The sequence below is a fragment of the Suncus etruscus genome, chromosome 17 (assembly GCF_024139225.1).
Source record: "Suncus etruscus isolate mSunEtr1 chromosome 17, mSunEtr1.pri.cur, whole genome shotgun sequence".
Lineage (NCBI taxonomy): Eukaryota > Metazoa > Chordata > Mammalia > Eulipotyphla > Soricidae > Suncus > Suncus etruscus.
In genome coordinates this window covers 1,564,163-1,588,105 of record NC_064864.1, presented here as the reverse complement: position 1 = coordinate 1,588,105, position 23,943 = coordinate 1,564,163, and the positions used below count along the sequence as shown (strand labels likewise).

At 46.6% G+C, this 23,943-nt stretch overlaps 1 protein-coding gene across 2 annotated transcripts; it reads right to left on the bottom strand.

Annotated features, from left to right (window-relative positions):
- Nucleotides 1–4,212: 4,212 nt before the first annotated feature.
- SLC25A16 (solute carrier family 25 member 16) lies at nucleotides 4,213–23,943 on the bottom strand. Of its 2 annotated transcripts, XM_049790507.1 has the most exons (8): nucleotides 23,857–23,943; nucleotides 14,769–14,902; nucleotides 11,817–11,880; nucleotides 10,053–10,174; nucleotides 9,770–9,836; nucleotides 7,285–7,447; nucleotides 5,826–5,894; nucleotides 4,213–4,780 (listed from the first exon to the last, which is right to left on the bottom strand). In XM_049790507.1, the coding sequence occupies exons 2-8, from the start codon at nucleotides 14,829–14,831 to the stop codon at nucleotides 4,624–4,626; spliced, it is 705 nt and encodes a 234-aa protein (XP_049646464.1). In that variant the 5' UTR covers nucleotides 14,832–14,902; nucleotides 23,857–23,943; the 3' UTR covers nucleotides 4,213–4,623. The 2 variants fall into 2 exon arrangements, with proteins under 2 accessions (XP_049646464.1, XP_049646463.1); XM_049790506.1 differs by lacking the exons at nucleotides 11,817–11,880; nucleotides 23,857–23,943 and having other exon boundaries at nucleotides 14,769–14,830.

Genomic DNA, 23,943 nt, shown 5'->3' with positions numbered 1-23,943 from the left:
CCAATCATGATTGGTGAGGGTAAATTTTCCTTTAGAAACTTTGTGGGTTAGATTGTGTATAGAGCATTCTTTTTTTTTTGGGGGGGGGCACACCCAGTGATGCTTAGGGGTTACTCCTGGCTATGTGCTCAAAAACCACTCTTGGCTTGGGTGGACCATATGGGACTCTGGGGGGTCGAACTGTGATCCATCATAGGTTAGCGCTTGCAAGGCAGACACCATACCGCTAGCACCACTACTCCAGCTCTGTGTATTTTTTTTTTGGTTTTTGGGTCACACCCGGCAGCGCTCAGGGGTCACTCCTGGCTCCACGCTGAGAAATCGCTCCTGGCAGGCTCGGGGGACCATATGGGATGCCAGGATTTGAACCAATGACCTTCTGCATGCAAGGCAAACACCACACTTCCATGCTATCTCTCCGGCCCCAGCCCTATGTATTTTTAAAAGCATTTAAGATATTATGATATCAAAAACAATTATATTTTCAAGTTTAGAAAACTAAATGATATGGTAAGGAGCACTAGAAGAGGAGTCTACACCATGAAATATCATCTAGCGGATCTTGAGCATCCAGTTTCCTTTCCTAAAAGTAATCTAAAATCCAGAGCATTATGGTATAATGGTGAATTACCAACAGTTGAAAACATTACAATAACATGTTCAGTGAATGAGCTCTGGAACAGGAGGAGTTCATGGCATGCACTTGCACGTCCCATTGCTATCTGTGGGCATAAACATTAGATTATATCTGCAGGCATAATCAAGTAGAAGATGAATAGATCAGAATTTTTGTCGTGACATCAACATAATGAGCCCTGTCTTCTGAGCCTAATAGAGTAAGCATTGCAAATGTGGAACTGAGGGGACCAACCTGTCTCCAAGCACCACCGTGGACAAAAAGATCACGATCTAGGTTGAAAGTTTCTTTCATTCAGTAGTTTGACTGTCATTCCACTCTTTTTCGCCTGGATTGTTTCAAATGGAAGATCTGGTTTGATTCTTATGTTGTTTCCTTTATACTTCAGGGTTTTTTTTCTCCCTTCCTGCTTTAAAGAGTCGATCTCTTTGTTTTTTTTGTCATTTGGATTACCAAATGTCTTGGTGTTGTTCTGTTATGGTCCATTTTATTTGCCACCCTTTTTGCCTGTTGGATTTGTAGAGAAACTTCTTTCCCAAGGGTGGGGAAGTTCTCCATTATCTCCCTTACTACTTGTTCTTCCCCCCTTTCCCATATTCTTCTCCTTCTGGAATTATTTCTCTTGTCCTTGTTCATTAAGTACCTTACGTTTTCTTCCAAAGTTTGTCTCTCCTTTCCTTTTTGACTTCTTTATCCCAGCTGACTTGTAATTTGTCTTCAAGTTCGTCTATGTGACTCTCCACCCATGTAATTCTACTATCATGGCTTGCCTACATGCTTTTTAATTCCTTCATTTCCATCTGTATAGATTCTCTCATCTTCTGAAAGAGTTCTTTGAGTTGGTTGAATTGTTCATTTATAGATTACTTAATTTTGCAGGCTAGTGATTCCTTGATTTCCATTGCTAAACCATTAAGTGTTGATTTTAGGTCCTCATCTATAAGTTTAAGACATTTGGGTGGAATAAGAGATTTGCCAGGATTTCTCTCCATAGCCCCCACAGTAGATGTCTTCTTTAGTTTCCCCATTGATTTCTGCATTTAGTGGTTTGGAGTGCTGGTGTACCAAGGTGTTTAAGAATGATCTATTAAACTGCTGTATAAAATGTGACTCAAGGCCTGCTTTTCTGCACAAGATAGCCAAGAAGATGCCATGGAATATAATCTCCAGGACCCAGACCCCGTAAACGGGCCCCACCCAATAAGGTGGATGCTGATCCCTGCTGTGTTTGGGCACAGGAGAGCCATTATAAAGGACTGCTGACTTGCTCCCTGTCTGCTTTTCTGCACAAGACAGCCAAGAAGATGCCTGGTAAGCAAACCCCACCGAATAAGGTGGAGCCAGAGGAGTGTCGCCGCTCCACGGCCACACTCATCTTCCCATGAACCCCAGCACGGAACATAGTAAAAACCACTATACAAGCGTGGCAATGGGGAAACAATGCAGGACGACACCATGCATAGAGAATGAAGATGACCTGAAAGGTACCAATCACCGAGTTAGCCTCTGAGATAAGGAGTTTAGAGTACTAATATGGAGGATGCTCAAATAACTCAAAGAAAGCATAGATCAAGTGAAAAAGACCACAATGATAGAACTCAGAAAACTCCAAAGTGAAATAACAAGTCTGAAAGCCTCGGTAGATGAAATGAAAATCTTAATGAAAAGTCTCTCCCATAAACTGAAATGACTTTGTGTAGACACAGTAGAGTCCACGCAGATTGGTGAAAGGAGGACTGATGGGAAAGAAGGGGTTTCGTAATGACCCAGAAGGACACTGGGAAAAGACCCCAAAGGACAGCCCCCTTTGCGTTGGGGGAAGGGATTAAGACCTGAGGTTCCCTATTCCCTTCCCAAAGGGCAGATGAACACTGAAACACAGAAGGAGGCTGAGGGAAGCAGTGATAATGTATTTAAATAGAGAAACCACGGCTGAAATTCAAATACATTTATTTTTAATATCCTAAAATTTGACAACACAGAATGCAAATTTTTATTAGAAATTACTCATACTCCCACTTATTGGTAACAGGCTAAGATACTTACTTTACACATTTGAAGTATCTTGAAATTTGATAACACTGTTTAGCTAATGGAGCCCCAAACAGAATAAGCAAAATAGTTTCAGGAACACATGCATTTCTACACTTCACCTGCAAGCACACTTACAAAGCATACAAATTTACATACTTATTTTTAAATAAAGACTTTGTAAATAAAATCAGTTAATATAATTTTTGTGAAGATATGGTAAGAAATCTGTTAGGCAAAAAAATAAAAAGTGAAGCAGAAATAAGAGTTTCAACTTCATTTTCTACTGTCTAAAAAACCATAATTAACAAACTACTATTATTTTTATATTTTTTACAATAGTGCTATTATTTATGCTTTTGGTATACAAATTTATGCACCTTTACTACCAATAGCAAAATGCTATTTCTGAGGACAGATCTGTTACCCTAGTAGCCAGAGACATAATACAATGGGTAAAGTGCTGGGCTTATCCAGACGACCCAGGTTCAATCCCTGGCATCCCCTATAATCCCCGGAGCACCACTAGGAATAATTCCTGAGTGCAGAGCCAGGAGTAAAAATGAACTGTTCCCCTCATTTCTCTCATGCTTATAAGAAAATATAAAAAAAGTACTCTAAACACAGTCAGTGAAATTCTTAGAATTTACACCATTTAATATAAAGGATAGGAATTCCTACTTTACATTTCTACTTAAGTTTATATTGCACTCAAATTATTGTACATGGAAGAACTAGTTCATATATCATGATATAATATGTTAAAAATGTACTCAGACATTCATATCTGTATTTATGGATATTTCACAGTCCACTTAAATAAATTCTCTAGTACACAACCAATTTCCTAATAAAGACAAACTCATGATGTTAGTTGCTATAGAAGCAAAGATATTCGATAGATGTGCAAGAATATTGCCTCTGGAAAATACATCGACTTTTAAAAAATAATTTAAATTACTCATAATACCCGGTGATAACCAATGAGCCATACCTGAAAATTCATCACTCACTGTTGAGTTGCTACAGGACTACATTTTAAATACAAACGTTTATTTAATTCCAAATGAAGAAAAATGTGGTTGAGCTTTAGCTAATGAACAGAAATATGAAAAGAGAGTACGAAAAACACATCCATGCTGGCTTCTACACTGCTTAAAAATTCCATGTGCATCATTCTGCTATCAATGTGACCAAGTCTTTCACCACAATATGACCATTCCTATCAGAATAATAACCATACAGATGACTGAAAATTGTGATTAGAATGAAGAGTTTGAAAGAGCATGATAGAGCTCATGACAATTCTAGAACCCTCTATTTTGTGGGCAAGGGGGATCCAACTTGGGGCCTCCCGTGTACTTGGCGTGAATTCAACTAACGAACTGAACCCTCGCCCCGCGTCCCATAACAAGGTCTGTCGTTTTGCCAAATAACACTTAACGACGGCTTCAAAGGGCCTGAACGATAGTACAGTGGGTAGGGCGCTTGCTCCGCATGCAACCTACCCAGGTTTGATCCCTGGCATCCCGTATTTTCCCCCAAGCCTGCCAGGAGTAATTACTGAGTGCAGAGCCAGGAGTAAACCCTGAGTATCGGCAGGTGTGGCCCAAAACAAAACATTAAAAAATAGTTTCAAATAACATAAATGATTGGTTAGCATCTCAGCATCTACTGGAAACATTAAAACAAACACAAAAGTTTCAAATAATATAACGATTAGCTAGCATCAGCATGTACTTAGGCAACTCCCCGAAGTGTTCGAGGCCATTCCTTTTGGCCTCAAGAAGGAGTAAGCATTTGCGATTTGTGATAAAGAAAATCAAGTGCTCAAACACAAGTGGTTCCTGTAAGACATGAAACATCCCCCTTCAAGTAAGGTGCCCCAATATGACAGCGAGAATTTGATTTCTACCTCTGAGAACTTATAAAGGAAAAGAATCACATTTCTTCTTTCAGTTCAGGTGAAAAAACTGCTTCATGAGTTCGTAAGTCGTGAAAGCCACGGCTTGGGATGGAATGCAGCGAATGTAGTTCAGGGACAGGCCCCGGTATAAGCCTCTGCGGATGCCGTGCTGTCCGTACACGTACTTCATGGTCTCCCGCATGGTACTGCAAGACAAGATGGCGGAAGTCGGGAGGGAATTGCAGGATCCATGTAATGACATGGTGGTTTTTTGTAAGTCAAGAAAAAGTTTTGGGCCCGGAGAGATAGCACAGCGGCGTTTGCCTTGCAAGCTGCCAATCCAGGACCAAACATGGTTGGTTCGAATCCCGGTGTCCCATATGGTCCCCCGTGCCTGCCAGGAGCTATTTCTGAGCAGACAGCCAGGAGTAACCCCTGAGCAACGCCGGGTGTGGCCCAAAAACCAAAAAAAAAAAAAAAAAAAGTTTTAGGGCCCGGAGCAATAGCACAAGGCAGAGAGTTTTTGTCTTGCATATGGCTGACCCAGGTTCCATCCCCAATAACCCTATATGGTCCCCCCAGCCTGCCAGGAGTGATTTCAGAGTGCAGAGCTAGGAGTAAACCTGAGTGCCACAGCCAGGTGTGGTCCCAAAAAACCATAAATAAATAAGGAAATAAAAAGAAAAGTTTTACTCAAAGAACTCTACAAAGAAACGAGGGAAGAGGGGCCAGAAAGATAGCACAGTGGTAGGGTGTTTGCCTTGCCACGGCCAACCTGAACAGACATGGGTTCGATCCCCGGCATTCTATGTGGTCCCCCTAAACTGCCAGAAGCAATTTCTGAGCACAGAGCCACGAGTAACACCTGAGCGCTGCTGGGTGTGGCTCAAAAGCCCACCCCAAAAATCCTCTAGTTTGGCCTATAGATCCACATTTAGAGGACTCCCATGGAATATTCCGGAGGCCCAAGAAGGTAACTTGGCCTCATCTCCTTCAGAAGGACACTGATATAGACCACTAATGCCAATACCTTTCTACATTTCTATTTACGTATTGGGGGGGGGGTCCATAGTCTGCCGTGCTGGGGCTACTCCTGGATCATCACGTCAGCAGGCTGGACTTGGGAGCTCAAGCAGGAGTCTGGGGAGCCCATCAGTTGCCCCTGAGTACTGAGCTGTGCCCCAAAACAAAACCACTAAAACAAAAAAAAACACAGAAAATTCCTAAAGACAATGGACACACAGAACTTACAGGCACTTTTCGAATTCTGGAAGAACGGTTCCTAATTGCATTCGCCGACGTGTGACATCAAATGGGTAGCTAGAAGGAGACAAAGAAGACAGGAAGACTTCGGAATGATTTTTCTAGGCCAAATCAATAGCACAGCGAGGAAGGTTTGTCTCAAGCATGGTGGGCCAACCCGGGTTTGATCCCCAGCATTCCGTAGTGTCCCGCATGCCTGGCAGCAGTGATTTCTGAGCAGAGCCAGGAGTAATCCCTGTGCATCGACAAGTGTGGCCCAAACCACCACTTCCCCCCAAAAAGAATGATTTTCCTTCTCTATTTGACGATGATCAAATAAATACAACTGCTTTCTAGGAGATGACTATTCCTGTGTGTTTACTGCTTTGCTTGATCTGACAGTTAAGACAGACTCATAAAAATAGTGTGCAAGATCCCTGACCTTGCCTACGAGCTTCCCTCTCGGAAGAGGCTTCTTTTCTCCTGCCCCAATCGTCCTCCAGGCAGACTAGATACTGCTCCCCACAGATGAGAACTCGGTCCTTGGCACCTCACTAATATTTCAGGTTAAACGATGCTGCTCTTTACAGAAAAGCAATCGTCAGCCCTGGCGGTGGGGCCAAAAGCCAGAGGAACTAAGGGCCTCACTGTATCTCTCATACTCTTTAATGAATTATTATTGGAAATTGAATGAACTCAAACTAATTTAGTAAATATGCAAAAAGATTTAATATGCTGAAAGTGCAGGTATATAGGGGGAAATTTCTCAAATTATTATTTTGGAGGTTGGTTGGGTAATCATACCTGGCTGTGCTCGGGTTTACTCCTGACTTTGTGGTTTGTTTTGTTTTTTTTTGGTTTTTGGGTCACACCCGGCAGCGCTCAGGGGTTCCTCCTGGTTCCATGCTCAGAAATCGCTCCTGGCAGGCTCGAGGAACCATATGGGATGCCAGGATTCGAACCAATGACTTTCTGCATGAAAGGCAAACACCTTATCTCCATGCTATCTCTCTGGCCTCAACTCCTGACTTTGTGATCAGAGACCACACCTAGAAGGGGACCCCCAATCCCCAGGGGTTCCAAGTACTGGAAACAGGGGTCTAATCATGGTTAGTTATATGCAAGGCTAGCAACCTTCCAGCTGCAATGTCTCTCCAGCCCCCAAATTTTCGTGCAGGCAGGGGTGAGGAAGAGAGAGCTGGTCACACCTGGGGATGCTCAAGAGTTCCTCCTAGCTGGGCTGGGGACCCACATACTACACTAGAGATTGAACCCGGGGCTTGTGCATCCAAGATGAGGACCCTAACTCTGCACTTACTCTCAGGTCCTAGTTTTTTACTTTACAAGGAACCTATGCTTGAATAATCTCCTGGTGGAGGGATGGGTAGAGGGAGCAGAAATGAAGAGGCAGCACTGAAAACAGAAGAGGGAGGGAACGTGATTTCATTAAGGGGAAGAAGAAACTCACGATATTGTCTGCGCTATGGCTCCGGCCACACCACCACAAAGCAAGTTGATGTGAGTTTTCAAAACTAAGACATTCGGATTATCGGATGAGGGTCTGCCAAGAAGGGTTGGAGCATGAGTAAGTCCGACGCTCTTTAAGGTGCCGAACGTAAAAAACGAAACCCCTGAAAAACAAAATAAAAATTCTCCATGACGGGGCCAGAGAGATAGCGTAGAGGTAGGGCGTTTGCCTTGCATGCAGAAGCACGGTGGTTCAAATTCCGGTATCCCATATGGTCCCATAAGCCTGCCAGGAGCGATTTCTGAGCATGGAGTCAGGAGTAACCCCTGAGTGCTATTGGGTGTGACCCCCCAAAACAAACAAACAAACAAACAAAAAAATTCTTCATGACACTGGGCCGAACAGGAGTTGTGACAAGAATCATTCTCATGGGGCCAGAGATATAGCATGGAGATGAGGCGTTTGCCTTGCATGCAGAAAGACGGTGGTTTGTGATTTGAATCCCAGCATTCCATATGGTCCCCAAAGTCTGCCGGGGGTGATTTCTGAGCTTAGAGTCAGGAATAGCTCCTGAATGCTGCCGGGTGTGACCCAAAAACCAAAAAAAAAAAAAAAAAAAAGAATTATTCTCATGGGCCGGAGAAATAGCATGGAGGTAGGATGTTTGCCTTGCATGCAGAAGGACAGTGGTTCAAATCCCGGCATCCCATACGGTGCCCTGAGCCTGCTGGGAGCAATTTCTGAGCATAGAGCCAGGAGGAACCCTGAGCACTGCCAGGTGTCACCCAAAAACCAAACAAACAAACAAACAAAAAACAACCTCATTTGTTTGGTTTTGCGCCATTCCTGACTCAGGTCGGGGAATCATGTAGTAACCAAACCTGGAATGCAAAGAGTATGCTCTGGGCTTGGAGCACCTGCGGCCCAGCAATGCCAGCTCCACTTCTTGGTACTGTCATGGAGAGCACTCTTGGCAGGGCCAAGACCAGGTCTTGGGCCCAATGACGCTAAAGGACACCAGCGAGTCATTCCAAAGTACTTGGGAGTCAGCCCCAGAAACTCAGTAAGGTGGGATGGATCATACCCTAAGACTTTCTTGCGGGCCCGGAGAGATAGCACAGCGGTGTTTGCCTTGCAAGCAGCCGATCCAGGACCAAAGGTGGTTGGTTCGAATCCCGATGTCCCATATGGCCCCCCGTGCCTGCCAGGAGCTATTTCTGAATAGACAGCCAGGAGTAACCCCTGAGCACCGCCGGGTGTGACCCAAAAACCAAAAAAAAAAAAAAAAAAACAGACTTTCTTGCACATTCCCAGTATGTGTTTGTGTTTGCCTCGCATACAGGCGACTCGAACCAGGTTTGATTCTTGAATCTACATATGCCTCACCCTCGTGACCTCCAACGCTGCCAGGAGAAATCCCTGAACACAGAGTCAGGAGTGACCCCTGAGCACTGTAAGGCATAGCCACCAAAATAAAAAGGGAGGGCTACTTAAATCAATCTCTGGACCCAGAATTGCTATTTCTTGGAGGGAAGGGTGTTGGGTCACACCCAGAGGCATTCAGGGATTATTCCTGGCTCTGTCCTCAAAAATCACTCCTGGCAGGCTCGGAGAACCATATGGGATACTGCGGATCAAACCAAGGTCTGTCCTGGGTCAACGGGATGCAAGACAAACACCCTACCACTCACTATAGCTCTGGCCCCCAAGATTTGCTATTTTATATATACATATATATTGTTTGTTTATTTGTTTGTTTTGGGTCACACCTGGCAGCGCTCAGGGGTGACTCCTGGCAGGCTCGAGACATCATATAGTATGCCAGGATTCAAATCACCGTCCTTCTACATGCCAAGACAAACGTCCTACCACCATGCTATCTCTCTGGCCCTCCTCTGACTTTTTTGTTTTGTTTTTGGGTCACACCTGGCTGCGCTCAGGGGTCACTCCTGGCTCTACACTCAGAAATTGCTCTTGGCAGGCTCGGGGGACCATATGGGATGCTGGGATTCGAATCACCATCCTTCTGCATGTGAACCAAATGCCCTCCCTCCATGCTATCTCTCCGGCCAAGATTTGCTATTTTGGGGGGGTGGGGTGGGGGCCACACCTGTTTGATGCTCAGGGGTTACTCCTGGCTAAGCACTCAGAAATTGCCCCTGGCTTGGGAGGAACATATGGGACGCCAGGAGATCGAACCACGGTCCTTCCTTGGCTAACGCTTGCAAGGCAGACACCTTACCTCTAGCGCCACCTCACCGGCCCCATGGATTTGCTATTTTTAATTCACGGTCTAATTCTGTATTCAAGGATGGGTTATGACAATAAAAGAAGTGTTCCTATTGACTCATAAGACATGACATGACAGCAAATTACGTTAAAAGAAAATCCAGAAAGATTACGAACTTAAATATGAAATGGACAACTTTGAAAACAATCATTTTTTTTTACAAGACACCGTGACTATGGCAGATGGGAAACATACCTGCATACGGAGCCATTCCCAGGATAGTTGGCATTAGGCCTCTGTAAAAGCCAAGGAAACCGCCCTCCTTGAGGGAAGAATAAGACGCAGTGAGATTACAACAAGTATCAAACAACTTCACACAAACATAATGGGAAAATCATTATGGACATACACACATATGAAATAGCTGTGCTTTAATTCTATCATGAGCATAATTACCATGGTAAAAATTCCGAGATAACATTCAACACATGTCCCAGACACCAAGGGACATTAGTGGCGGGTGGGCAGGAGGAGATACCTTTGCGTGGATGGTCTTGAAGGCGTGGATGATGCCCGTGTACGTGTGCTCCCCTTTCACCTGGAAGGCGAGCCGGACCCGGACCATGTCAAGGGGGTAGGTACAGATAACGGCTGTCATGCCTGCGGAGAAAGGGAAACTTCAACGACGAAGAAATTTTTTTTTTTGTTTTGTTTTTGGGCCACACCCGGCAGTGCTCAGGGGTTACTCCTGGCTGTCTGCTCAGAAATAGCTCCTGGCAGGCACGGGGGACCATATGGGACACCGGGATTCGAACCAACCACCTTTAGTCCTGGATCGGCTGCTTGCAAGGCAAACGCCGCTGTGCTATCTCTCCGGCCCCAACAAAGAAATTTTACACAGCGGAAACCAGCACGTAGTCTGTGCAGCAAACGTCTCCCGAGAAGGTGGGACGGGCCCACAGATGCTGCGTCCTCTGCACCACACACCACCCTCCAGTGCTCCTCCAGTGGATTAGGCACGAGCTTTAACCCCCACACTGTGCTTCCCACTGCCATCCCTGACCTTCTATCTAGCTTCCAGGTCCTCACACCCTGGACAAACCCTGGCAATGTGGGGTGGGGCACCCAAGGACGGTGAGGGCTCCCCACCTGTGCTGAGCAGACCTGCTCTGGGGACTCCGCCATGGCCCTCTGCCTGGCAGGTGCTAAGACAACACTGCTTTGCTCCTGTCTGAACCGTTTGCTATTGGTGAATTCTTTTCTTTCTTTATTATTTTTTTGTTTTGTTTTTGGGTCACACCCAGCAGCGCTCAGGGGTTACTCCTGGCTCTATGTTCAGAAATCGCTCCCAGCAGGCTCAGGGAGCATATGGGATGCCGGGATTTGAACCATCATCCTTAGACAAATGCCCTACCTCCATGCTATCTCTCCAGCCCCTGTTTCATTTTTTCTTTTTGAGCCACACCTGGTGGTGATGCTCAGGGGTTCCTCCAGACTCTGCGCTCAGAAATTACTCCTGGCTTGGGGGACATGGGGGGGGGAATCAAACTGCAGCCAGTCCTAGGTCAGTACGTGCAACGTAAACTCCCTACCGTTGCGCCACTGCTCCAGCTCTGGTGAGTACTTTTCACCAGTCCCTATGTGACTCAAGTCGGAGATGCTGAGGTCCGCCCGGGTCTGACCGTCGCCCTTCAGTTAGCAGAGCGGAAATGAAATACAGCGGCTGCTCTTCAAGCCCATGCTCTCCCTGGAACATGCATCTCACTTGCTGATTTTCTGTGTTTCTAAGTCTCTATGCTTGCCTGATTCCACTCCAGAGAAGCCATGTTCTCTCTCAAACACACACTTCTCCCTTTATCTGCCTAAACATCTTTCTAAAGTTTCAATAAAAAATATTTTACTTTGGGGGCCAGACCGACAGCACAGCAGTAGGGCATTTGCCTTGCATGCGGCCGACTCAGGACTGACCAGGGTTCGATCCCTGGCATCCCATACAGTCCCCCGAGCCTTCCAGGAGCGATTTCTGAGCACAAAACCAGGAGTAATCTCTGAGCGCTGCTGGGTGTGGCCTAAAAACAAAAACAAAAACAAAACTTATTTCACAAAAAAAGGGGAAAAAAGGTGAGGAGGAAGGAAGGGAAAGAGAGAACAAGGGAGGGAGGGAGGGAGGGAGGGAGGGAGGGAGGAAGGAAGGAAGGAAGGAAGGAAGGAAGGAAGGAAGGAAGGAAGGAAGGAAGGAAGGAAGGAAGGAAGGAAGGAAGGAAGAAGGAAGGAAGGAAGGGAGTCCAGCACTTACTCATACCTGCCATGGATCCAGCCATCAATCTGTGCACATGACCAGAAATGCCCAATTTTGTCGTAATGAACTAGAAACCAAAAACGCCAAGTTAAACGGGAACTTCATATGAAGACCTTATTTTAACAATCCCACCATTCAACTTAGATTATGTTTAATATGAAGACAGGTCAAAAAAAGTCACAAAAAGATTAAAAAGAACATTAGTATTCAATTGTTGGTGTACCTAGCTAAAACCCTGAAGTTGGGTGCAAAGACCCTAAGACCCACCCATATCTGGGAGGGGTCTTGGGAACCGGATAATAGGTGTAACTACCTGCAAGACCTCCCATTTCTGGGAGGGGTCTGGAAAAGGATAGATAAACCTCTGAGCCAGGGGATTCGGGCCTTTTGCCGTTTCTCTCTTGGCCCGGCTTGGCTTCCTGGCTTTTGGATCTTTGGGCCGCATGGAGCCCAAAGGGAAGATGGCTAACAGGAGATAAGATGCAGGGCTAGCAAAATATAGCTGAATGCTTAAAAGGTTGACATAGGCCACACACCTGTGGTGGCTAGGGCATGAATAAAGATGATTCTTCCTGATGGCTGCGTGTGAGTGAGTAATTTCACCTGGGCCTGGAACTCGCCGGCTGCATGGAGGTTGCAGAGCCACATGGGCTGGATGGCATCCTTCACCATCCAGCCCCATCGTTATTTATTTAACACAACATTCAATAAATAAGCACAATTTTATAAAGATGGTCAAAGGGAGACCATAAAGATCCGGATTTTCTCTGTGATTTACACTTTTTATCAAAACCATCTTAGAAGTGACATCTACAGGTGCTACCTTGATAACCAAAATGAACTGTGAATATGGAAGAGATAAAACAGCTCCTATAGGCTATTATAATGAAGTTCAAGACACTGCAAGTATCAAGTCTCCTAGCATAGGATGCTTTTTCCAATCTCTCATGCCTAATCAGCATTTCACAATACCAAGAGAACGGAATGATTGGGGGCTGGAGAGAGAGGACCGCGGACAGGACACTTGCCTTCCACAGGGCTGATTCAAGTTCAATCCCCAGCACCTCTTAGCATTCCTGAACCCCACCAGGAGTGATTCCTGAGCAAAGAGCCTGAAGTAAGTCCTGAGCACCTCAAAGTGTAGCCCAAAATCAAAAACAAAGAATACAATACACTGACAGACAAGACACTTGTCTTTCAGGTTCAATCCCCACACCACAAACAGTCCTCTGAGCCCTACCAGGAGTGATCAAGATGTGCAGAGCCAAGAGTAACCCCTGAGCATCACTTGGGTATGGCCCCAAAACCCAAAAACAAACAAACAAACAAATAAATAATGTGACAAATAACGTATTTCTGTGCCAAGATGTTTGCGAGGACTACTCTGAGTTAGAAAAGAAAAACTTCATGTGTAAGGTGAGAAAACCTGCCAGTTAATAGATAAATCTTTCTAGGATTTTCTATGACTTCAACGACAGTCTTACTATGTTTTATCAGTTTTCTATTTTATGAAATGAGAAAATCCACAACTCTCCTCTTTAATAGTGGAGAAACAAAAAAATTCATTAAAAAAATAAACCTCATATTTCTGAAATAGCTCCAAAATAATGCTCTACTTAAAATTTTAAACTATCAGGGGCCAGAGCAATAGCACAGCGGTAGGGCATTTGCCTTGCACACAGCTGACCTGGGTTCAACCCCTGGCATCCCATATGGGTCCACCCCACCCTACCCTGTCAGAGTAATTCCTGAGAGCAGGAGTAATCCAAGTACTGCTGGGTGTGGCCCAGAAACCAAAAATAAGAAATAAAAATTTTATTTGAATAAAATTTATTTGAATGGAAGTATTAGGGGGCTGGAGCCATAATATAGCAGGTGGGCATCTGCCTTCAAGAAGCCAAACGGATGTTTGTTTGTTTTTTGGGCCACACCCGGCGGTGCTCAGGGGTTACTCCTGGCTGTCTACTCAGAAATAGCTCCGGGCCCGGAGAGATAGCACAGCGGCGTTTGCCTTGCAAGCAGCAGATCCAGGACCAAAGGTGGTTGGTTTGAATCCCGGTGTCCCATATGGTCCCCCGTGCCTGCCAGGAGCTATTTCTGAGCAGACAGCCAGGAGTAACCCCTGAGCACTGCCGGGTGTGAACCAAAAAAAAAAAAAGAAATAGCTCCTAGCAGGCACAGGGGACCATAAGGGACACCGGGATTCGAACCAACCACCTTTGGTCCTGGATCGGCTGCTTGCAAGGCAAACGCCGCTGTGCTATCTCTCCAGGCCCAAACGAATGTTTGTTTGGTTGGTTTTGGATCACACCCAGGGGCACTCAGGAGTTACTCCTGGCTCTGTGCTCAGAAGTTGCTCCTGAAAAAAAAAAAAAAAAAAAAAAGAAGTTGCTCCTGGCTGGCTCAGGGACCATATGGAATGCCATGATTAGAACCAGCGTCCGTCCTAGATAGGATGCATGCAAGGCAAATGCCCTACCGCTGTGTTATCTCTCCGACCCCTTTATTTTATTTTAGGTTTTTAGGCCACACCTGATGGCGCTCAGGGTTTACTCCTGGCTCTGCTCTCAGAAATCATTCCTGGCAAGGAGGACCATATGGGATGCCAGGGATTGAACCTGGATTCGCCTCGAGTCAGCCGCATGCAAGGCCAATGCCCTACCGCTGTGCTATGGCTCTGGGCCCTTCTCTCACTCTCTTTAGTGCCAGTAATCAAAACATGCCAGGCAAACATTCTACAGCTGAGTACATTGCCACCCGAACTCTCTTCTTTGTGATCCATCGCTTTCTTCTCTCAAATGACAAAACTAAAGCTTTTCATTAAGTCAATAAAACCCTTAATGCTCTGATTCCTTCAAAGCAGCATTACTTTGTACACTTCCCGCGGTAATCGCAAATCAGAGCAAACTCTCGTCGACTGAGCGCGACATTCAAGAACAAATCAAGTGCCAGTACCGTTTTATAGTGCTCAAACGCCATGAACTGAATGGCGCCGTAGGGGAAGATGCGAATCATCATGGCCCCGTTCCCTTTGTACAGGCCGAGGTAGCCCTCCTTCTGGGGGACGGCACACAGTGTGGAAAAGACGCCTGGTTTTAGGAAGAATTTGGGGAGAAAAATACCATTAGGACAGAGAAAATCATGGAAACTCCAATTTTCATGACATTCATTAAGTAACATTAAACTCACTCGTGACGTAATTTGCTTAAAGAATGACAGATATTTCTTTACATGACTGAAACTTAATCACAATCATATTTGTAATCAAGATGTTTAAATAGGGGCTGGAGAGATAGCATGGAGGTAAGACGTTTGCCTTTCATGCAGAAGGTCATCGGTTCGAATCCCGGCGCCCCATAGGGTCCCCCGTGCCTGCCAGGAGCAATTTCTGAGCCTGGAGCCAGGAATAACCCCTGAGCACTGCCGGGTGTGACCCAAAAACCAAAAAAAAAAAAAAAAAAAAAAGTTTAAATAAAGGAAAAAAATAAAAAAAAAAAGAATGATAGATATGGCAATTTCTTTGTAACAAACCTTAAAATACATTCTGTGTCCAAATTACAGAGACATGCATTCATGAAAAAACAAAATTTCGGGGCCGGGCGGTGGCGCTAAAGGTAAAGTGCCTGCCTTGCCTGCGCTAGCCTTGGACGGACCACGGTTCGATCCCCCGGTGTCCCATATGGTCCCCCAAGCCAGGAGCGACTTCTGAGCACATAGCCAGGAGTAACCCCTGAGCGTTACCGGGTGTGGCCCAAAAAACCAAAAAAAAAAAAGAAAAAACAAGATTTCGTATGAGAAGACTACAGATCATGGTCTACTGATATGTTATAATGAACGGAAGCAATCTGAGACACATTAAAGCAGGGCCAAGGAGAGGGCTCAAGGGTTTGGCGTTGACAGGCACAGGCTTGGCCCTGGCTCTGTGAGAACCCAGTATGCCAGGAATGAGGCTGGAGCACGACTGACATGGCCCTAAGAAACACAGACGTCCAGACAGGGCTTAGGAGGGGCAGGGCGGCATTTGTGCCTTATGGTCAAGTGACCCTCGTTCAGCTCCAGCACCCCTGTGGTTCCCAGTGCCCACCTCGAGGGGGCACTGCTGATGGGTGCTGGGCATAGCCCCCCGAATACCCATTCACTACAGAAGAGAAGCGTAAATGCGGGTGCAGGTGTGGTGGTTCAGTGGCACAACATTTACCTCACATTTTCAAGAGGTCCTGGGATCAGAACCAACATCACGCACACAAGTTAAAAGACCCAATATGGGGCTGGAGTGACAGCACAGTGGTAGCTGTTTGCTTTGCAAGCGGCTGACCCAGGACTGACTGTAGTTTGATTCCTGACATCCTATATGGTCCCCTGAGCCTGCCAGGGGCGATTTCTGAGTGCAGGCCCAGGAGTAACACCTGAGCAATGCTGGGTGTGGCCCAAAAAACAAAACAAAACGAAACAAAATTCCTCACCACCGCCTCTCCGCAGAGGAAATCCAGAGAGATGGCCTGGAAGTGAGGGTGGGGAGACAAACTAGAGGTGACACAGGACAGCAGAGGAGGGTCTGGGCACTTTGGTGGGGGCAGGTACAGCAATGATACACACCGGTATCAAAACACTAACAAGATGACCTTGCACCTAAACTGTAATAAAAAAATCTAGGGTCCAAAGAGATGGGGCATGGAGGTAAGGCATTTGCCTTGCACGCAGAACGATGGTTCAAATCCCGGCATCCTATATATATATATATATATAGGTGTGACCCAAAAACCAAAACAAAAAAAAAATTAATGACTGGAATAAAGCTCATAAGAAAGGAAAGAGTAAAGAGGGATTGAGAGCACAAAGCACAGTAAGCAAATACTGTAAGATGAGGGGCCAAGAAATTGGCGAGTGAAATAAAAATCCCCAGTGACAAAGCCAGAGAGTCCCCAATTCCATTAAAAGTCACGCCTGACTGTTTTTAGTATAAAACTTGTACCTAAAAATGGGACCAGCAAATGGTACGACAGGCTGGAGCACATGCTGTGCGCGTGGCAGCCCCAGGTCCAATCCCAGACACTGCCTGCCCCCCCCCCAGTACCAGCATCACATGACATCACCCAATTCGGGCCCAAGCCCAAACAGAAAGGACCAACAGGTAGGCTGGATGGGGAATGTTTAAATGTTAAACAGCCATTGAAATCATTACAGACTTTTCCCCCTTCGACCTAGTTTGTACAATTTTTATGAATTCAGATTTTCTCTATAGCACAACACTGGACCAATATATTTTGTTGTTTTTTGGGCCACACCTGGTGGCGCTCAGGGGTTTCTCCCGGCTCTGCACTCAGAAATCGCACCTGGCAGGCATGGGGAACCATATAGGATGCTGGGAATGGAACACAGGTCTGTCTCAGGTCAGCCGTGTGGAAGGCAAATGCCTGCCGCTGTGCCATCACTCTGGTACTGGACCAATTTTTCTGAAGGTTACCAAATATTTGTGAAGAATAATACCACCCGCCATGGGTCCTACAGCCCACTGTGGGCCTACTAGAGAGAGAGGTCACACACTTGCTTGTCTGGATCAGTCCCAAGCCGGAACTGGCTTCATGCATGAGGTATGTCTCCGCTGAACCATGTCCCTGCCTGTGCCAAGGTTCTCCCTTCCTTCAGGGCTTCCCAGGGGCCACAGGGAGGGCTCAGCTGACTGGAGCAGGGTGCTCCATGCAGGAGGCCTGGGTGCAACCCCTAGTACCTCTTGGTCCCCCAAGCACTGGCAGGGTCCCCTAAGCAAGAGTGACCCAGAGGAGCAGACAGGGAGAAGCTGAGCTCAGCTGGGGTGGCCCATTAAATAGTAAGAAGGGAGAGGTCGGAGAGAAGTGGAGGGGCCGGAGAGCCCTTCAAAGGAAGGACGGGCAAGCCTGCTTTGCACACAGGAGGTTGCAAGTACCTGCCACCACCCAGGACCTGAGCACTGCCAGGAGTGACACCTGAGCACCACAAGTGGCCCACCTCTGTCTCAAGGAAACTATTAAACTTTAAAAAGCTGAAAAAGCAAAGTCTTACTTGTCATCTTAAGTTTAACTGTAAAAATTTCAGTTTGATGAGGGTCAGGAGGACCCGCCCATGGTTCTCTCACCACAAAGGACTGGGGAAGCACAATTGGGGCAGAGAAGGGACCACTCTGACAGTGACGGATGGAAATGGACAATCACTGGGTGTTGAAAGGAAGGACGGTGAGACGAAAGATACCCCTTCAGTGACAGTACTGCAAACCATAGTGCCTCAAAGGGAAAATGGAAGAGACAGAGACAGAGACAAAGACAGAAAAAGATGGGGGGAAAGGAAGGAGGGAGGGAGGGAGGGAGGGGAGGGAGGGGGAGAGTGAGGGAGGGAGGGAGGGAAGAAAAGTATCTGTCCTAAGACAGGCTGGGAAGGAGGTGAAATAAGGCTGCAGGAGCAAAACTGGGGACACAGGTGGCTGGAAAAGTACTATGGTGAAGGGATGGGTAATGGGACATTGTGCGACTAGAACCCAACCAGGAACAAACCTGCAACTATGTGTCTCATGTTGATTCCATTAAAAATATTGATTATGGGGCCCGGAGAGATAGCACAGCGGCGTTTGCCTTGCAAGCAGCCGATCCAGGTCCAAAGGTGGTTGGTTCGAATCCTGGTGTCCCATATGGTCCCCCGTGCCTGCCAGGAGCTATTTCTGAGCAGACAGCCAGGAGTAACCCCTGAGCACTGCCGGGTGTGGCCCAAAAACCAAAAAAAAAAAAAAAAAAAAAAAAAAAAAATATATATATATATATATATATATATATATATATATTATGTTTTAAAAAGTAAAAGTTGGGGGTCAGAGCTATAGCACAGCTGATAGGGTGCTTGACTCGCACCCAGCTGACCTGGTTTTTGAGCCTCGGCACCCATGCTGTTTCTTGTTTTAGTTTTTGGTTTTTGGGTCACACTTGGTGCCGCTCAGGGGTTACTCCTGGCTCCACGCTCAGAAATCGCTCCTGGCAGGCTCAGGGGACCCTATGGGATGCCGGGATTCGAAGCACCATCCTTCTGCATGCAAGGTAAATGCCTTGCCTCCATGCTATCTCTCCGGCCCATCGGCACCCATGCTGAATCCTGACGGAATGAACCCTGAGTGCTGAGCCAGGAGTAAGCCCGACACTGCCAGGTACAGCCCAAAAGCAAAGAATTTAGTAAATACAAACTTTAAAAGTGAGGTGGGGGGCCCGAAGAGATAGCACAGCGGTGTTTGTCTTGCAAGCAGCCAATCCAGGACCAAAGATGGTTAGTTCGAGTCCCAGTGTCCCAGATGGTCCCCCGTGCCTGCCAGGAGCTATTTCTGAGCAGACAGCCAGGAGTAACCCCTGAGCAACAACAGGTGTGGCCCAAACCCCCCCCCAAAAAAGTGAGGTGTGGAGAAAAAAAAACTGAGGCCGGAGAGATACCTCAGCAGTAGGGTGTTTGCCTCGCAAGTGGCCGACACAGGAATGACCCGGGTTTGATCCCCAGTATCCCACATTGTCACCCAAGCCAGCCAGGACCAAATTTTGTGCCCAGAGTCAGGAGTAACCCCTGAGCAACACCAGGTGTGGCCCCAAAACAACAACAAATTATTTTGGGGGGGCCATAGCTGGTGGCACTTAGGGGTTACTTCTGGCTCTGGGCTCAGAAATCGCTCCTGGCAGGCTCCAGAGACCATATGGGATGCCAGGATCTGAACCACTGTCTGTCTTGGGTTGCTGTGTGCAAAGCAAATGCACTACCACTGGGGGCTGGAGAGACTGCATGGAGGTAGGGCGTTTGTCTTCCATGCAGGACAGTGGTTCGAATCCTGACTTTCTATATGGTCCCTCGATCCTGCAAGTAGCAATTTCTGAGTGTACAGCCAGGAGGAACACCTGAGTACTGCTGGGTGTGACCCAAAAACCAAAACAAACAAAACAAAACAAAACAAAAAAAGCCCTACCGCTGTGCTATCAAGCCCGCCCCAACAACAAAAAAAATTTTTTTTTTTGGTTTTTGTGTCACACCTGGCAGTGCTCAGGGGTTCCTTCTGGCTCTATGCTCAGAAATCGCCCTCGGCAGGCTCAGAGAACCATATGGGATGCCGGGATTCAAACCACTGTCCTTCTGCACACAAGGCAAATGCCTTTCTGCTGTGCTATCTCTCCGGCCCATCAACAACAAATTTTAAAGTAAAAGTTAGAGCCCGAGAGAGCATGCCACAGACTGGAAAAAGTGTTTTTGATGCATGAAATCCCGGCACTATCCCTAGCAAGGCAGGATCCCCAAATTCCACTCAGAGCAATTTAAGGGAATAAGCCATGAGTAATGGTCAATGAGCCTCAGCAGTAGCTTAAAAAAAATGGACAAAAATTTAGAACTATCATACATATAAAAGGGGAGGCATGTAAAATATAAATACCCTCCCATGCTTCACATAAAAATTCACCAATTCTGGGGCCGGGTAGGTGGCGCTGGAGGTAAGGTGTCTGCCTTGCAAGCGCTAGCCAAGGAAGGACCGCGGTTCGATCCCCCGGCATCCCATATGGTCCCCCCAAGCCAGGGGCAATTTCTGAGCACATAGCCAGGAGTAACCCCTGAGCGTCAAACGGGTGTGGCCCAAAAAAACCAAAAAAAAAAAAAAAAAAAAAAAAAATCACCAATTCTTTTAGGGGCTTGTATATTATAAAGATATTATCAAAATACAAACAAACAAACTAGGGCTCTTCACCTATGTCTATACACTGAACCAACAGTCCATCGCTGCCCTCCAGGAATCCCACCTCAAACCCTGCGGACAGCCCAGGCCCTGTTGCTTGGGCAAGCAGCTCTGTGGAGCGTGAAATTTCCCTGCGTGAATCTGTAATGCAGAATGATGGCGTCTGGAAACCAGGCGACTAGCACCAGCAGGGTATGTCAGGGAGTAAGATGATCTCCAGCTGACAGTCACGTGTTGGGTCATTGTCCAACACCCAAGATAGGAGATCACACAATTCATCTCCTTTCACCCTCCATTTAGACAACTAAAGAAAGCCATCTTCTCCCTGTCTGGTTCTCTCCATAAGTTCAAAGGTGTGACTGACTCTTCCCTTCCCTTCCATGAGCTCTGCACCGGGAAGAGATGGAGAATGAGTGCTGGGCCAGAGAGTGCAAAGGGCTGAGCAGAGCTGTGTATGTGGGAGGCCCAGGCTCCGTCACTAGTGTCCATATGGCCCCCCAGCACAGTCCCCTGAGCACCACCAGGAGTGATTCCTGAGTACAGAGCCAGGTGTGACCCCAAGCATTGCTGCGTGTGGCCCCCAAAAGAAAAAACTATAAAACCCAAAACCCAAAATCAAGCAAAAGAAAAATGAGGCCCAATTAATACAAAATATATACTTAAAAAAAAAAAAACTTTCCCTTTTGGGTAGTGGGGGGAAAAGGACCAAGACCCAGCTAACTTCTGGATCTGGCTCTCACTCAGAAATCACTCCTGATAGTGCTAAGGGGACCTTAATGGGGGGCATTGACCGGTAACGAAACGAAGGTTTGGCCACGTGCAAGGCAAGTACCCTTACCTACGTAAGTACCTACGTACTCTCTCTCTTGCCCCTAGAAAATTCCCATGTTAAATACCAACTGGTGGGCCTGGAGAGATAGCACAGCGGCTTTTGCCTTGCAAGCAGCCGATCCAGGACCAAAGGTGGTTGGTTCGAATCCCAGTGTCCTATATGGTCCCCCATGCCTGCCAGGAGCTATTTCTGAGCAGACAGCCAGGAGTAATCCCTGAGCACTGCCGGGTGTGACCCAAAAACCAAAAACCAAAAAAAAAAAAAAAAAATACCAACTGGTTACAGAAATGAGGAGTGGGAGGAAAGGAATCAAGGAGGAAAATAATTAGAGGAGAAGCGGAGGTAATGAGCCAGAGGCATCTGTATCTCTGAATCACAGAGCCAGTAGCATAGAATCAGGAGACCCCAGCTAGAAGCAGATGCACTCAGGGGCCAGAGCGACAGACAGGAGCAGGGCGTTTGCCTAGCTCGATCCCTCGGTACACAGCCAGGAGGAACCCTGAGGACGCCAGCTTTGGCTCAAAACAAACCAAAAACTGCCTGCGTCAGAGCAACAGTACAGCAGTAGGGCACTTTGTCTTGCACATGGCCGGCCTGGGATGGACCCGCATTCAATTTCCGGCAATCCATATGGTCTCCAAAGCGTGCCAGGAGTGACTCCTAAACACAGAGCCAAAGTAACCTGAGTGCTTCGGGGTACCGGCCCAAGAAACCAAAGACAGTGGGCTGGAGCGGCAGCACAGCGGTAGGACGTTTGCCTTGACTTGGCCAAGCCTGAATGGACCCAGGTTCGATTCTCAAGTGTCCCACATGGTCCCTGGGCCTGCCAGAAGCCATTTCTGAGTGCAGAGCCAGGAGGAACTCGAATGCCACCAGATATAAACCTCACCCACCCACAAAAAAACAAACCAGGGGCACTGCATGCCACTCAAGACAGCTGCCTTGCACCTCAGAGGCAGGATCAAGGCCACTTTGACCAGCAGCTGGCATTTTTGGGGGGACTCCATGCCCATTCCTGGTTACTGGGGCATTGCTCATCCCTTCCCCACCTCTACCCTATTTAAGAGGCTGGAGAGATGGCACAGCAGTAAGGGTGTTTGCCTGTAATCGGCCAGCCCAGGACAAATGGTGGTTCGAATCCTGGCACTCCATATGGTTCCTGGATCCTACTAGGAGCCATTTGTGAGCAGAGAGCCAGGAGTAACCCAAGTCCTTCCGGGTGTGACCCAAAAACTAAAACTAAAACAAAACAAAACAGACAAACGAAATAACTGCCTGTCAAGATGGGAACTGGGAATTAGGAGTAAGAGGGGGCTTGGGGACAGTCGTGCATGGAAGGAAGCTGACACTTGACTTGTGGTAGGGTAGATACCAAACCCTGTATGTCAGAAACTCTTCTATGAATAACTTTGTAAACCTTAAAGCTAAATTAAAACTGTCTTAATTTTAAAAGGGGGGGGGGAATGAGGGCTGGAACAATAACACAGCAGGTAGGGTGATTTTTGCCATGTACCTGGCTGACCTGGGTTCAATCCCCACCATCCCATATGGTCCCCTGAGCCTGCCAGGAGTGATTTCTGAGTGCAGTACCAGGAGTAATCTGAATGCCACAGGGTGTGGCTTAAAAAAAAAAAAAAGAACAAAAAAGAAAAAAATGGCATGATGGTCACATAGATAATACAGGATATGTATGAGTGAGGCCAGAGCAATATGCAGCCTTGCATGCGGTTGACCTGGACTCATCCCAGGGATCCCGTAAGGTCCCCTGAACACCACCACAGTGATTCTGAGTGCAGAGCCAGGAGTAACTCTGAGCACAGCTAGGTATAGCCAGAAAAAAAAAAGATACAAGGATTCCAAGCAGCCAAACCAGGTTCTACCTGGCCCCCGAAGCTTCACCAGGAATGATCAGTGATCTCTGAGCAGAGTCAGGAGTAAACCCTAAACACTTATGGGTATGGCCGAAAACTAAAACACAAAAAAGAAGCAATCTAACTACATCAAATTAACAAAAAAGTTTTTTTTAATAAATCACGTTGAGCACTCAGTACATTTATCTATATAGATACCATCAATCTAATAAACAAATACCTAGCTCAATACTACCCCAATTCTGATTTAGAAAACATCCGCATCAGGCCAGAGCAATAGCACAGCAGTAGGGCATTTGCTTTGCTGACTTGACCTGGGTTTGATCCCCAGTGTCCCATATGGTCCCCCAAGCCTGAACGCAGAGTCAGGAGTAACCCCTGAGCATCAATGGGTGTAGCCCAAAAACAAAAAAGAAGAAAGAAAACATCAGTATCTTAAAAAGATAAAAATAGACATACTAGTGCAAAAGTCAAGATTAAATGGGTGAAAGGGCACATCGTTACGAACTTGAATGCCTTGTTCCTTGTGTGTTCTCTTTCCACTGTAAAGTCCTGACTTCAAATCCACGTCAGCGGACAGAGGTTATCACTCGCCTTTCTCTTTCCTGCTGATAAACTTACCTAAATGTTTGTAATGGTGATTGTGAGCTTGCAATAAAACCTTCACGCGATCCAAGGGAGCAACTGTTGTTTTGGCACAGCATCCGG